This window comes from Loxodonta africana, chromosome 20, assembly GCF_030014295.1.
Source record: "Loxodonta africana isolate mLoxAfr1 chromosome 20, mLoxAfr1.hap2, whole genome shotgun sequence".
NCBI lineage: Eukaryota > Metazoa > Chordata > Mammalia > Proboscidea > Elephantidae > Loxodonta > Loxodonta africana.
The window spans coordinates 72,913,459-72,929,861 of NC_087361.1; the positions used below are offsets into that span (position 1 = coordinate 72,913,459).

At 42.2% G+C, this 16,403-nt stretch overlaps 1 protein-coding gene across 4 annotated transcripts; it reads left to right on the forward strand.

Moving 5' to 3' along the window:
* The first annotated feature begins 3,775 nt into the window (after positions 1-3,775).
* On the forward strand, positions 3,776-9,847 carry UBE2T (ubiquitin conjugating enzyme E2 T). Of its 4 annotated transcripts, none has more exons than XM_010590212.3 (7): positions 3,776-3,851; positions 6,159-6,331; positions 6,918-6,987; positions 8,101-8,206; positions 8,321-8,419; positions 8,546-8,629; positions 9,457-9,846. In XM_010590212.3, exons 2-7 carry the CDS (start codon positions 6,220-6,222, stop codon positions 9,580-9,582), a joined length of 597 nt encoding a protein of 198 aa, XP_010588514.1. In that variant the 5' UTR covers positions 3,776-3,851; positions 6,159-6,219; the 3' UTR covers positions 9,583-9,846. The 4 variants fall into 4 exon arrangements, with proteins under 4 accessions (XP_010588514.1, XP_064129460.1, XP_003410275.1 ...); XM_064273390.1 differs by lacking the exon at positions 3,776-3,851 and adding an exon at positions 3,864-4,883 and having other exon boundaries at positions 9,457-9,847; XM_003410227.4 differs by lacking the exon at positions 3,776-3,851 and adding an exon at positions 3,864-4,217 and having other exon boundaries at positions 9,457-9,847.
* Positions 9,848-16,403: the final 6,556 nt, after the last annotated feature.

Genomic DNA, 16,403 nt, shown 5'->3' on the forward strand with positions numbered 1-16,403 from the left:
TCCCTAAAGGGTAGAAGAAACATTGATAATAAATCAGATAGAAAAGAACCTAACAATCCTATAGGACAGAGTAGAACTACCCCAGTAATCTTTACAGGAGCAGACAGCACATCCTTATCCCTTGGAGAGGCTGGTGGATTTGAACTGGTGACCTTTTGGTTAGCAGCCGAGGGCTTAACCATTGTGCCACCAGGGCTCCTGGGAGAGAGGAATGAGCTATAAAACCAATATATCTTCTGGCTATGATTATTAAAAGCAGTAATAATTATTATAATCTAATTCATTTAACTGGCTTAGCCAAAACAAAAATTATGCCACACACAAAAAAATTTTTCAACCTATAAAGAATTGAAAAGTTTTTCAAAACTAGCATCAGTTTTTTTTTTTGAAGCTTTTCCCCCAACCAGCGCTCTCTGAAAGTAAACTTTTATAGTCAACTCATCAAACAGATATGGTAGTTTAAATTTATTAAATAAATATTCTAAAGAAAAAGTATTTTTATATACAAGAGAGTAAATCTTGACAAGCTGTATACAAATAAAATACAATTTTTGTACTTTTAAGTTTGCTAGGTGAGCCAGCTATGATGTGTTCTTTTATAAAGTGAAGAAACTTTTATAAAGTAATAATTTCCCATGCCCACACTTAAAAAAATAAATGATATTAGGATACGCTGTTTTTAACAGCAGTGACACCTGTGCATTCAGTTAATAAACTCTCAACCCAGCCTCTATTCCCACCAGTTAACATACCTCCCTCTGGTGGACAAATGGAAACTGCACGTTAGCATTTGAGTTTTTGTTGTTTTTTTCCTTCAAATCCTTCGAGTTTGGTTACCAAAACTATAGTTATTTGCTTGCTTTATCACATTATCTCTGCTTCCACTAAATTCAATACAATCTCTGCATTTCCTAAGATACATTTTTAAGATCAGTTTCTCAGAGAACCACCCAAGAAAGCAGTTGATTTCAATTGTGAGGACAGAACTGTAATTGAGGTACAATTACATTCAGAATACCCAGACCCTTGGAATAGGAGAGGAAATAGGGAAGACATTGAAGTGAATACAACAGGGACTACTACTAGTAAAAGAAGCAGCAAGTCCAGAATTATGACAGAAAACACTTCATTACAATAAGTAAATGTTTAAAATAAATGCAAAACTCTAGCAGCTAACTGGAAATTGGTCTGCACAGTAACAAGATCCCTTATGTTTGTAATTCATAAGACACTTTAGATGGTTCATGTCTACAGCTAATGAGAGGCACCCCAGGGTAGAATTGTGGACAGAGTTCTGGTGAATTTTTGGGTCTGTTGATGAGAGATAACAGACCACGAAGTAGACATGGGAGAACCAGCAGCAACTTAACATCATTTTGAACGAAATATGGAAATCACTGCGGTGGCCAAAATGTTGGTTTACAAATTTAGGAAGAGAATGGCCATTACTTCTTGTTATAGATTGAATCGTGTCCCCCAAAAAAGTGTGTGTCAATTTAGCTAGTCCATCATGAGCCCCAGTATTGTGTGATTTTCCACCATTTTGTCATCTGCTGTGATTTTCCTGTGTTGTAAATCCTACCTGTATGATGTTAATGGGAGCCCAGGTGGCACAGTAGTTAAGAACTTGGGTGCTAACCAAAAGGTCAGCAGTTCGAATCCACCAGCCGCTCCTTGGGAACTATGGGGCAGTTTTATGATGTTAATTAGGTGGGATTAATGGCAGTTATGCTAATGAGACAGGAGTCAATCTACTGGATTAGGTTCTGTTGTAAATCAGTCTCTTTTGAGATATAAAAGAGAGAAGCAAGCAGAGAGAAATGGGAACTTTATACCACCAAGAAAGTAGAGCCAGGAGTGCACATTCTTTGGACCCAGGGTCTCTGCACTGAGAAGCTCCTAGACCAAGGGAAGATTGATGATAAGGACCTTCCCCCAGAGCTGACAGAGAGCGCCTTCCCCTAGAGCTGATGCCCTGAATTTGGACTTCTAGCCTAGTAGACTGTAAGAGAATAAATTTCTCTTTGTTAAGCCATCTACTTGTGGTATTTCTGTTATAGCGGCACTAGATAACTAAGACACTCGTATACCACTACCTTTCCAAAGTCACAAAATAAGCTAAGATGAGTGAGATGAGGTTGTTTGGGTTTTTTTCCACTCATTCTGCCAGTTAGCTTTCCAAAGCTAGTCAAGTTCCAGCCACATCCTTTACATTCAAGTCAGGTCTGAGCCGTCCTTGAGCTCTCATGGAGAATTCATCTCTGGTAGAGGCAGCTCTGAGAATCAAGGTTGGCTTAGCTATAAATAGGTACTTCCTTGGTCAGGAGCCCTGGTGGCCCAGTGGCTAAGAGTTTGGCTGCTAACCAAAAGGTTGGCAGTTCATAATACACCAGCCACTCCTTGGAAACCCTATGGGGCAGTTCTACTCTGTCCTATAGGGTTGCTACGAGTCGGAATCAACTCAATGGCAACAGGTTTTAGTTAAGAAGAGTACCACATTTTAGAGTTGGAAAAGGGCTTAAAAGTCATCTCTTCCAAACTTCCATTCAGCGCAAGGATCCTTTTTGCACTGTCCCTAGTGAGTGATTACCTAACTTCCACTTGAACACTTCCACCCACTGCCATCGAGTCCATTCTGACTCATAGCAACCCCATAGGGTTTCCAAGGCTGTAAATCTCTACAGAAGCAGACTGCCCCACTGGTGGTTTCAACCGCCGACCTTTCCTTAGCAGTTGATCGTTTTAACCACTGCGCCACCAGTGCTCCTTTGAACAATTCCAGTGATGGGGAATTCACTACCCCCCAAGTTTACCTGTTTTGTTCTTCAGAGTTCTAAATGACCAGCTATGGTATTGAGCTAAATCTTGCATCCCTTAAAATGTCATCCACTGGCCTTAGGTGTGTCCTCTGAAGCAGTAAAAATCTTCCATGTGAAAACCAGTTAAAATAAGTGAAGACAGCTATCATCTATTCCCTTCTCCAGATGAAATATTTCCAGTTCCCTTTATTGCTCCTCCTCTGAGGTGGTTCCCAGCTGCTTCCCCACCTCCCTCCAACATGTCTGTATCAGTATACACTCTAGTTTGTTAATGTCCCCTTGAGATTAAGGCAGTAGTCCAAATGAAACCATTATCAACCACTGAGTCAGTCTGCACTGCCTAACAATATATTCACCGAGGGTCATTAGAGAAAAGTTATGCGTGACGGTAGGTAATCCACATTATAAAATGCGACCATAAGTACATTCTTGGGAATGAGGTTGGTAGAGAAGAAAGTTCTCAAGCAAAAATCTTTATCTTTCCGAGGGGATCGTTTCCAGAGGCTGGTCTTCTTCTCTTTGGGGAAGACCAAACTAGGCAATCCAATTTGAACCTCTGAACTAGGACAAGCCATTCTGATTTTAACAATCCCAAAACTGACTTACCTCACAGGGTTGTTGTGAGGATCAGTGATGAGATATACGAACAAATCTACAGCGATATATAAATGCACGGCGTTGCCACCATCACTGAGGCAGGAGGTGTCAGTCACCCGCAGACACGTTCAGCGCTCCCCGCCCCCAGCACAGGCCCCACCGCCTTCACCTCCGAATCCCCACAGCTCAGAGCAGCTTGGCGCGAGGCACTGAGCGGCTGCGCACAGCGCGCGCTCGGATTCGAATGCTGCGTGAGCGGAAACCGGCCTCGAAGCGTTGACCAATAGGCGGCTGCGTTCCTCTTCCGGGATTGCTGCGGACCAATCGCAACCCTCACGGGGCGGGAGGCGGAGCGACGCCAACCGACCCCGGTCGCGCAAGCGCCGGGTCCCCCGTGGTGCCCGCGAGGTTGTTTCGTGAGGCCGATCAACGCAGGTAGGAGAGAAGTTCCCGGTTCTCTGGCGGAGAGCGCGCGCTCCGGAGGAGGTCACTGCAGGTCTTGGGGAAAGGAGTCCTAGTTCTTTCTAATACGGGAGTCTCCTACTTTTCTGAAAGGAGAGCCTCAGAAAAGCCGCTGCTGACCGGAGGTTCTTGCAGTCAAATCGTGGTCAGAACTCCCCCATCCGTCCTCGTGCCGGGAGGAGATGGACGTTTCTGTGGGGACAGATGTTTTCATCCTCCTCAGTATATACCTAGGAGTGAAATCTCTGGGTCATATGATAATTCTGTGCTTAACTTTTTGAAGAACCGCCAAACTTTACCGCAACAGCTACATCAAGTCATAAATTCTAGGGATTCAAGGTAAACGAGATGATAAAGTCACTGAGTTTCAGGTGGTTTTACAGCAATAATAATAAAAAAAAAAGAATAGATAATTGATATATTAATAATTGTAAATGTCCTAAGCACACCAGTTAAATTAGATCAGTTTAGCTAGATTAGAACACAGGGTTTTTAAAGTGCAGGTATGTACAAGAGGCACATCTGAAGTTCAAAGATACAGAAAGGTTGAAAATAAAAGGATAGAAAATGGTATCTCAGGCAAATACGAACCAGAAGAAAGTTGGGATAGCTTTAATATGAAAAATACTCTAAAGAACAAGGATTACTAGAGAACAGAGGGTTCTCTAATAATAATAAAAGCTATAATTTGCTAGGAATATGTAAAAATTCTAAACTTGTATGTATCTAAAAGTCCACGCTAAAACATACAAGGCAAAACTTGACAAAACTACATTTATGAATATGTTAAACTTTATAAAACAAGACTCAACAAATTCCAAAGGATATAAAACTGTTCTCTAACCACATGTTAAAAATCAATAGCAAATATAACTGTAAAACCTCTACATGTTTGAAAATGAAGAAACCTGTTTCTAAATAACTGATGTATCAAAGAAGAAATAATGGAAAATTAGAAAATACTGAGAACTAAAGAATATTCTGCATATCAAAACCGTGCTTATGGTAAGATTCACCTGTAATTCTTTATCATTTCAACCACAAATCTAATTTCTTTAAATATCACAGTATTATTCCAGTTTTTTATTTCTTCTTGAGTCAATTTTGGAAAGTTAAAATTTTCCAGGAATTTATTCCATCCAGTTTTAAATTTGTAAAAAGTTACCTTTTTAATCTCTGCAGCATCTATGATTATGCTTCCATTTTCATTTCATTTCCACACGTACATGAAAACTTAATTTATGACAATATCAGCAGGGAAAGGATTGACTTTTCAATAAATGGTGCTAGGACAATTGGTTATTCATATAGGGGAAATTTTAAATTGGACCCTTAGCACATACATACACAAAAATCAATTCCCAGTGGATTAAAGACATACATGTAAAAGGCAGAAGTATAAAATGTTGAAAAGAATAATGTAGGGAAATATCTTTTAAGTTTGAGGGTGAGGAAAACGTAATACACAAAAAGTGCAAATATAAAGGAAAAGATTAAAAAATTTCTTACGTTGTATATATTCATCAAAAGACACCAGAAGTGGAAAGACAAGCCACACTGGGAGATGATGTTGACCACATTATCAAAGGATTCATATACTTTGGCAGTAGCCAGAGGAAAACCGAGAGTTCACAGGGGTGTCAAGCGGATATGTGCGGTGGGTGTTTGCTGCAGATGAGAGAGACTTTGAGCATATTTGAATGTTGATGGGTAAGAAGGAAAGATTGAAAATACTGAGAGAAGTGGAATAATTGAAGGAGTGGGATCCCTGAAGAGTAGGGAGGGTGTGGAATCCACAATACCTGCAGAGAACCTCAGATATTTAAGCACTAACTTACAATTATCTCAGAAGCGGAGCCCTTGGTGTTGACTCTTTGCTCTCCTTGTAAAGCATCTGTAGACTTCCTCACAAAGATATTATTTTGCAAATTCCTTAACTGTACCAGGCATGCTGAGCATACAGTGGTGAGCAAAATCAGACCCAGGCCCTGTCCTCATGATTTTATGATTTATCAGTGGAAACAGACATTAATTTAAAAATCTTTAGTGTTTGCATTGTTTATAGAACTTTCTTGCATTTCTTATTCTTTATGTTTGAAATTTATTTGCTTAGTAAATACTAAGTTCTGAAGAAGGAAATGGAGAAAACTCAGACTCCGTTGTCAGAATAGGGATTAATAAGAGGAGCCTTTTTTGTCTTTCACTCAGTTGAAGTCAAATGCTGAAAGCTGCACAGTAACAACTGCAGACTACTTCACGATTGCCTCTTTTCTCCCCCAGTGAGTCCCAGCCAGCTCTTAGTGTCGAGTGGTGAACTGTGTGTGGTTCCCTCTGCTTGGAGATGATGCAGAGAGCTACACGTCTGAAGAGGGAGCTGAACCTGTTAGCCACAGAGCCACCCCCAGGCATCACATGTTGGCAAGAGAAGGACCAGATGGATGATCTTCGAGCTCGTGCGTATCACCACATAATGTCTGTGATGAGTCAGAACTCTACTGAATTTTGTGCAGAAATTCAACATTTGTATATTTTTCTAAAGTGGGGAGCAGTTGCACAAAGTGTCTAACCATCTTTCTATCCTAATTTGTTTGCATTCATAAAAGGTTTGCTTGACATTTCTTATTTCTCTGGCCTTTTATTATACCTTTTGCTGATTTATAGCCAAGATTTGGGCATCAGCTCTGAAGCAATGGTTAGACTAGAGTTCACCATCTCAAATGTTTGAATCTAGCCCAGGCAGGAAGTGTAAGTGGTTAGAATACTGCAGTCCAAATAAAACCAATCTGCAGGCTGTCTTCAGTGTGTTGCCCGCATTTTACAACTTCTGTTTTGGGTATTCTGTATGTCCTAGCTGTGACACCATCAACTTTTTAGGTACATCAGCATTGTGGTGCATTGCATGAGGACTTGTTAACACCCTAAGAGAGCATTACTGGCCTAGACCCAGTTTCTTTGTTAGGACCAGAGACCTCATTAGGTCCATGTGGTGTGATGATTCAAGTCATCTGATTCCCTTTTAACTTTTTCTTTTCTTTTAAGAAATATTAGGTGGAGCCAACACACCTTATGCAAAAGGTGTGTTCAAGCTGGAAGTTATCATTCCTGAGAGGTTAGTGTGAATTTGATTCTAAACCTACAGAGTGAAGTGCAGTTATTGGAAGAGAGAGCAATGTAGTAGATAGAGCATTAAATCTTGGGGTTAAAGGACCTGGATTTTAATCCTCGGTTTTGTCATGACTTAGTGTGACCTTAGGTCCCTGGGTGACTCAAATGGTTCCCGCCCAACTACTAACCTAAAGGTTGGCAGTTCGAACCCACTCAGCAGTGCCACAAAAGAAAAACCAGGCGATCTGTTTCCATAATGATTACAGCCAAGAAAACCCTATGGAACAGTTCTACTCTGTACACATGGGGTCGTCATGAGTCAGAATGGACTCAACAACAACGGGTTTGGTTTGGTTTTTTAATGTGACCTTGGACAAGTTATTTTATCTCTAGAGTTCAGTTTCCTTCTCAAAAATAATGGGCTAGATCACATCTAAGGCCCCTTTTTAATTTGAGTCTTCTGTAAGTCTTTCATCAAGTGAGTTGTAGTTGTGGTAGTTTTGTGTACAGTGGGGAGTTATGCACCAGGTTAGATCCAGGCCAAACTTGTTAAGGCCCTGAGAAAGTTAGCTTAATCATGTAGTACATCAGGTCTGAAGATCAACTGGAACTTCCCTGGGTTTGTTTCTCAATAAAGAGACGTAATAACCAAATGTAATATATAAATCTTGACTGGATCCTGGTTTGAAAAACCCAGCTGTAAAGGACATTTTGGGGACAATTGAGGAAATATAAATATGGACTGAATAGATGATATTGGGGAATTATTTTAAATTTTCATAGGTATAATAATAGTAGTTAGGTAGTAGATTGTCTTGATTCTTAGGAGATACCTGCTGAAGTGTTTAGTGGGTGAAATGGCTTGAAGCCATATGGGTGTTAATATTAAATTGATGTATTTAATACTATGGTTTCAGCTTTTCTAATTGTTTGAAATTTTTTCATAAGGAAAAGTTGGAGGGAGGGAAGGTTTGCCTCCCAAAGGCTGTCTTCCTGATTTTTTTTTTCTATAATAACAGAATTATTTATTTTTCATGTTAGTGACCAGGAGGCTGTTTATAATGTATTAAGAACCAGCATTATAATGAAAATATGTCCATTGTCTGCGCTTTCAAAGGTACCCATTTGAACCTCCTAAGATCCGATTTCTGACTCCAATCTACCATCCAAACATTGATTCTGCTGGAAGGATTTGTCTAGATGTCCTCAAATTGCCACCAAAAGTGAGTGGTGGGTAAAAGGTTGACTCTACAGCATTCTTTTGTCCTCATCTGTAAAGCCTGAAATAGAGTATCACATTCTTAGTAATACAGAAACAACTGCCTGTCTGTGTATAGGGTGCTTGGAGACCATCCCTCAACATTGCAACTGTGTTGACTTCAATTCAGCTGCTTATGTCAGAACCCAACCCCGATGACCCACTCATGGCTGACATAGTAAGTGTTCCCTACAGTACATACCTAATCTCCCCATCCACTGGCTGTCTATGGCTGCAGCAGCTGGAGCTTACCATTACAAATTATTGTTCTCTCCATTGACTCTTTTCTTTAATTTCATCTCAGTCCTCAGAATATAAATATAATAAGCCAGTCTTCCTTGAGAATGCCAGGCGGTGGACGGAGAAGCATGCAAGACAGAAACAGAAGGTATAATGTTTATGCAGCTCTGCTTTTGCTACTGTTGCCAGACCCTCGAGTGTGTCTATCTATATAGGTGTAATGGTTATTAAATTTGCTAGATTTGCATTGTACCCTAGAATGGCTAGTTCTTTTCTCTTGTTGCAATCTTCTAAAAAATTATTCAGCAAAAAAGCCTAGTAGCTCAGCCAACTGATTTTTCCTAACAGTTATCATCTGTTGACAACACTAGAGGGCAGGCAACATCTGGTTAATTTTTTTTATACTTCTCGGGGGTAGCAGGGATAGAAGGGAGGTGACTCAGATTCTTTTTTCTAAATTTTTTAACACGAAAACCCAAACAACCCATTGCCATTGTGTCGATTCCGACTCATAGCGACCCCATAGGGCACAGTAGAACTGCCCCATAGTGTTTCCAAGGAGCGCCTGGTAGATTAAAACTGCTGACCTTTTGGTTAGCAGCTGTAGCTCTTAACCACCACTCCACCAGGGCTTCCTTTTAACACCAAGAAGGGACTATATTTGGAGGAGTGCAGGGGAAGAGGGGTACAGGGCAGGAGGGGAAAACTGACATTTCTTATGGAGCCATTCAAAATGCAGATTGCAGACATGGAGATTATCACATCCTGGTTCTCGCTGTGTTACCATATCCTTCAAATTAAGTAGCAGTTCTGTTTTACTTATGAAGAGACATAAAAACTTAAAACATGCAAGATTGAAGAAGATACTTTTGTAAAGAATATTACATTTAAGAGGTAACAAAGAAGCCCTTGGAAAATACAGAGCTTCCTTTTTCATCATCCTGGCAATTGTTCACCCTATCTGCTCTTTCTAAGGCTGACGAGGAAGAGATGCTGGACAATCTACCAGAGGCCAGTGACCCGGAGGCACACAACGCTACACAGAAAAGGAAAGCCGGGCAACTGGGAGGGATGGAAAAGAAATTTCACCCAGATGTTTAGGGGGTTTCTCTTGCTATTACTTAATATATCTTCGTTCTCTGCCAAGGTGGTCTAATTTGCCTACCTTTCTTGAACGTCTTTCTTAGTATTTGATGACACAGTCTTTGTATCCTGTAAAACAAACCCTGTATATTTATGTATTCTGCACTACAGTGATTCACTGAGTATTATCTGTTATTTATCTTGTACATACGTATTTTAAAACCTCTTGACCTGAAAAATAAATAACCATTAAATGTTGACTATGTGTTTATCCCGAATGTGTGTTTGCAAGGGAACTGGCCAGATAGTTCTATAATCAGAACGTTAAAATATTTGGAATTGTTGTCCTTTATTTTGCCAACTTACTGCCATCACTAGGGACACTGAATGTTTGACATAGATGTAAAGCTGCTGTTAGAAACAGTTCCATTACCACTAGGCTCTCAGGGATTCTGGGTTTTCAGGAATCTTAGTCCAGTGTGGGAATAAAAGCAATGTGCTCCCCCCACACCCTTTTTTTTTTTTTTTTGCAGCTTTCGTTTTGTGATTTACATAGCTGGCCACAGTTACTGTGGTATGATTTTCATCCATTCAGCAAATATTTATTTGAACACCTACTACATCCCAAGCATTCTGCTAGTGTTGTAGAATATAATGGTGAGCGAAATCAGACATGAGATTAACCCAATAATCACACAAACTTAAAATGGGGATTATTACAATTCCTTTCTCTCCCTAGCTTCATTTCATGACAAGTACTGCTCTTAACTAGGTGCCAAACTGGAATCCCTACACATGATCTTATAATTACTTGACTTGTCTTTATTATTCCGTTTAGATGACAGAGATAACAGATTTGAGCAGAAATCGGCTGCAATGGGAAGAAATTGCCCGTGCCAAGTGAAAGACTTTGAGGAATGTAGCTATTAGGACTGCCTAGACAGAGGAGTAAAGACTGTGATGTCCTTGTCCGTATCCCAGCAGAGCAATGATTTCATGCTAGGCTAGGTACCAGGGACATAAAATGCATCTCTGAATATGCAGTTTCCATTCATCCACCTGCGAATTACTTTGTGCCCTTCACTCAGTGGCAGCCTCCCGTATGGTTTGTGTGGTGGTGAACTTGTGCAAAGAAGAGGGCAAGATAAGTGTAAATTTATATAACCGATTAGTGACAGGTAATGGCATATACCAAAAATATAAATTTCATTTGTCTTCCCCAATTTATAAATTTCTAATATCTACAGATTTTTTTTAAGTTTTTCTTTAAATTGTGGTAAAAAATATACATCAAAACATTTCCCAATTCGATAATTTTTACATGTAATGTTCAGTGACGTTGATTACATTCTTCATGTTGTGCAGCCTTTATAACTGTGCTCTTCTGAATCATTCCACCACCATAACAGAAACTCTGTGCCCCCTAAGCAATAACTTCGCCTCCCCCCATCCTCCCACCTCTGGTAACCACTAATGAGCTTTGGCTTCTATTTGTCTATTTCATATATAAGTGAGATCATACCGTGTTTGCCTTTTGTGACTGACATATTTCACTCAGCAAAATATTTTCAAGGTTAGTCCATGTTGTGGCGCGTATCAGGCCTTCACTTATCTTTATGGCTGAGTAATGTCCTATTGTCTGTATACACCACATGTTATCTGGTCATCTGTAGATGGACATTTTGGTGGTTTCCACCTCTTGAGTGTATACCTAGGATTGGGATTGCTGGGGCGTGTGGTAGTTCTACATGTAACTTTTTGAGAAATTGTTATCACTAGTGGGTGAGGGTTCCAATTTCTCTACATCCTTGCCAGCACCTTTTTTTTTTTTTTAATCATAGCCATTCTAGTGGGGATGAGGTGTTTATTTTGTTTTTTTAATTTTTTGTTGTTGAAAATACAACAGAACATACACTAATTCAACAATTTCTACATGTAAAATTCAGTGACATTGATTACATTATTCAAGTTGTACGACCATTCTCGCCCTCCTTTTTCTGAGTTGTTCCTCCGCCATTAACATTAACTCACTGCCCCCTAAGCTTCCTATCTAAAACCGTTCTAGTTGCAGTTATCAGTTTGATCCCACGTAGATAGTTCTTTAAAAGAGCACAAAACTCAAACCAGAAAACTTCTACAGAATTCTTGAACTCCCTTCTCAATTACTGTTCTCTTTTTAAAGCCCAGGAATTACTTAACTTGTCTCATACTCATGCGTACTTAAGTCACATTTGGGGTGTCTAGATACTATTAGTATATCAGTTAGGATGCTTTCAGTGAGTCAAATACAAATCAAACGTGGTAATAAAGGAAGTTCTTTGCCTTACTAACTGGCAAGTCCAGGGGGTAAGCAGGCATCTGAGTCGGTCGATTTAAAGGCTCAACAACATGGTAAAAATCTCTATCTCTTTACCTGCCATCCGTAGTATCAGTTTTCTCTTAGGCTGTTTGTTCCTTAAGCTGCTTGCCCTCCAGCAACAGTGAGGGCACATCCAGCAGGCCAGAGGCTTCTGTTTCCCGGGGAGCAAAAGATCTGCGATTGGACCACCCAGAAGCCAATCGCTGGCCAGGAAAATGCTGCGTGCTGACTGGTCTGGGTTAATCCCAGATGTGAAGTGAAAGATGGATTTAGAGAAGAACTAGGAAAGGAGCACTTCAGTTCCTCCCTCTACAGGCCAAAGCCACCTACACATCTTAGCCATCACCAAGCCCGGTCAGCTGGACCAGCCGCCCCTGCCTCCACATGTAGCACACCAGTTCAAACTGCCGCAACCTCTCACCTGCGCTGTAGTCACAGCCTGTCTCGTCTCCTCGCCTCCACCCTTGACCGTTTACAGACCCTGCTTCCCACAGTGCAAGAATAATCTTTTAACGATGTAAACCAAATTTTGCTCCCCTTCTTAAAACCCTCCAAGTGGCTTTTGCAATTAGGAAAAAAAAAAAAATCCAATCCTTCCCTGGCTCATAAGACCCTGCACAATCTGGCCCCTGCTTGCTTTACCTAACTGTCCTCATTGCATTCTCTCTCCCCTCTGCCCAGTATACACCACCCTCCAGCCACACTGGCCTATTCTTAATCTCTTGAAGGTACCAAGCTCACTCCTGCTTCAGGGCTTTCACATTTGCTATTTCCTCCACATCCTACGTTTTCCATAATGCCTCCCCATTTTGACCTCAAAGTCCTTGTCTGTCCCATCTAAAGGAGCACCCAGAACCCCAGTCACTCTGGCCCGTAGCACGTTACCCTGATTCCTTTTCTTCATGGCACTGTACCTACCTGGAAATATGTTCATTTGTGTCTGTGTTTATTGTCTGACTGCCAGGGATATATTGGCTACGTGGAACTTCTCTGTAATCTCAAGACATACCAGAGCCAAAAGTTATAAGAATTTACCCATCCATCTCCCTTTTTTACCAAGTACAGAGGATGTACTCGTTAAATCAGAGAACAGAAACGACGTGCCTGAGGATTAGAAGAGCCCAGGCTTCTACTCCCAGCCCAGGGAAAGATGGAGAAGGTTTAAAAGCATGGACCCTGGGGTCAAGGAGACCAGTTCCAGCCCCGCCACCTGTGACCTTAGTTCACTTCTCAATCTTTCTATCCTTCAATTTTCTCCCCCATAAAATATAATGATAATACCTAACTCCTGAGGTTGTTGTGAGGGTTGATGCAATGGTGCTTATAAAGCCCCCAGTGCAGGCCGGGCATGATGCTAACATTGAATACTTAGCAAGGTACTGGTGGATGAAGACAGGAGTCCAACCATTGGTGAACCCCAAAGAGCTGCTGTTGCCCACTTGCCAGTCTGTTGTTATGATGACAAGCAAGCTGAGAGAAATTTCTCAACTTCAATCCTGTAATTGAGAGATGACATCCATGACTGATCATATAAACATTTCAGATTCCAAGCTCCCCTCTCCTGCTGCCCCCGGTCTCCCTGTCAGCCTCCCCCACAAAGTTATCTAAATAAGAACAGATTTTACCACCCACCTTGTGGGCAGTCTCTGAGCTAAGGTTGGGGACTAGCTATTTATCCTTCAGCTGCTGAGGGAATTCAACACATACAAATAAAGCTCCTTCTCCAGCTCGAGTGTGTATTTTTCCATCAGCATGTGGCCCCCCTGCCCAGGTTGTCCTGTTTAGGTTGGGGCAGCCTGAGGGAGGAATGAACAGGGAAGGGACATGGGGCTGTGATTTCAGAACCTGCTCCCAGGCTGGCTGGCTGCAGGGCAGCTTGGAGTCCTGAACTGCGGAGGGCCGCCAGAGCTCTGGGTGAAGCCACGAGAGGCTGGGACAGTGGAGCAGAAACAATCCCACTTTCTCCTTGCCTCTTGGCAAGTCGCCCCTGCCTCCTGCCATGGCCCCCAGAGAGTGCCCATCCCTCTCTCCAACTCTCAGCTTATATCAGGGATGACAGGTCATCCGGAGTGTAGCTCCTATCCCACTCTACTCCCCACCCTCAGTCCAGGGCTGCCCCCCTTTGTGTGCTTGTTTTCTCTGCTCATCTTTTCTCCTCACCCCACATCCCACTAGATCGTGTCTCCTTCCTTCTATTGCCTTCCTCCTCTGACTAGGACCCTGCAAGACCCTGTGCTTCAAGAAAGGGTCTTCTCTGACGGTTCCTTCCCCACAAAACCCCATCAGAGGCAACTTCCTCTAGTGAGGGGATAAGTTTTTAGTCTCTAGGTTCTCTCTAGACCTGGGAGTTAGGTTTGAGGAGCCGTCTGACTACCAGGTAAGGGAGTGGTGCCCTCTGAGGGACTGTCCAGCTTTCCCTCTGCTGGTGGCTCACCATTTACCTCTGAATGTGACCAGGGAGGCTCCTTTGGCATGGCTCTGGGGTCCCCCCTCCTCCATACTACCAGTGGGTTCCCCAGAGAATCCCACAGTCTTCTGGCCAAGCTTTCAACTCCATTCTCAGGAACGCCTCCTCTGGATACCCTTCTTTTTCATTCCCAGTGTTCAAGACCAAGCAGGAAGACAAGTGAGAGCCCCCAGACAGTTCTCTCATTTTTAGAGTTGGGAATAATAATAATAGCAGTTGACATTTCTCAGGTACTTACTATGTTCCAGGCACTAAACTAAGCTTTTTACATGAAAAATCCATCTTAATAACCTTCGGAGTTTAGATATTATTATTATCCCCATTTTACAGATGATGAAACTGAGACCCAGTGCAGGTAAATAAAACTGAAAAGGACAGCTGCCTGTTAATGGCAGATTGGAATTTAAACCCAGGCCTATCTGACTCCAGAGCCAGATTTGACAACGGTATGGATAGTATTCCAATATTTACACATCAGTCGCCCCAGAAGTAGCTGTAGGATAGTGGGCAAGTTCCTCCCCTTCTGTGGGCCTTAGTTTCCTCGTCTATAGAATGAGGAGGCGGTTTAATGCTCTCTAAGCTTTCTCCCAGTGCTGACCTTAGCATTTCTGCAATTCTGAAACTATCTGTGAGATCTGAGGGCAGAGGGTGGAGCGTGCAGACCTCAAGTTCAGCAATGAAGTAAATAAGGTTGGTCTCAGTCACATTCTCACCTATGCTTTCCATCTCCCCGCCCCCAGCATTCTCTTGCCCTAGGTTTCCCTCACCTAGGCCCCCCATCTCCACCTGATAGCCTATCCTGACCATCCTTCTTGCCATCGAAATTGCCATTCAATAACTGCCCTTCTTCCACACTAACAGTTGATAATTGGCCAGTGGGTTTACTTGTGGGCCATGGGAAAGGGGTGATGCAGAGAGGGGGTTATTAAAGAAGCCTTTCTAGGCTCTTCTTTCTGCAAGTGTCAGAAGTTTAACAACCTCACTTGAGCAAACAAATTACTGGCTCACAAACAAAAGTTGAAATGTACCTTCAGACATGTCTAGGTGCCCAAAAAACCACCTTTCCAATCTGCCAGGCACTTCTTGGAAATTCTGTGGGGCAATTTTACTCTGTCCTATAGGGTCACTATGAGTCAGAATCGACTCGACGGCAGCCGGTCTAGGTACAGGTGCTCAAATCATGCCATCGGGATTAATTTTTCTCTGAATGGCAAGCCAGTCACTGGCAGCTCTAAATCCTGCCTGTCCAGCAACTCCAGGTGAGAGTCTTTCTATTCTATTAGCTCCATTAAGGCTCCAGGGTTGGGTCTCATTAACCTGTTGCCCCGAGTTGATTCCGACTCATGTTGACCCCCATGTGTTACAGAGGAAAATTGCTCCATGGGGTTTTCTTAGCTGTAAATTTTACGGAAGCAGATCTCCAGGCCTTTCTTCCCTAGCACTGGGTGGGTTTGAACTGCCAAGCTTTAGGTTAGTAGCCAAGTGCAAACTGTTTGCACCATCCAGGAACCTTGGACCAATCACTGTGGTCAGGAGAATAATAGAGTATGCTGACAAGGTTTGGGTCACATGCCCACCTCTGGAACCTGGAGTGGAGTCAACCTGCCTTAACCATGTGTACTTAGAGAGTAGTAGTAGTTGCCTGAAGCGAAGTCAAACCGATGTTAGCAGAAGAAAGGACGTGGATACCGAGCAGACTAAAGCAACAGATGCCCTCAGCAAAGGGCCATGCCTAACCTGAAAGTAGAAGTAACTATGGCAAAAACTGTGAAAGCCAGAACTTGTGTAAGGAGGAAACCTGTCGGAGAAGGAAAACTCAAATATTTTCCACTAATAGAAAGCAACAAACAAGCAGTAAGACTGCACCCTGTCAAATGCGGAAAACTTGCAGGACAGGCAAAAGCAAGGCAGTCTCGACAAGTTCCAGCTCTCGCAGGTTTCACCATACAATGGTGGAATTTCAACCACTGTGGTAGTTCAGGGAGGAGACGTTACGAAGAAAAGGGTCAGAGA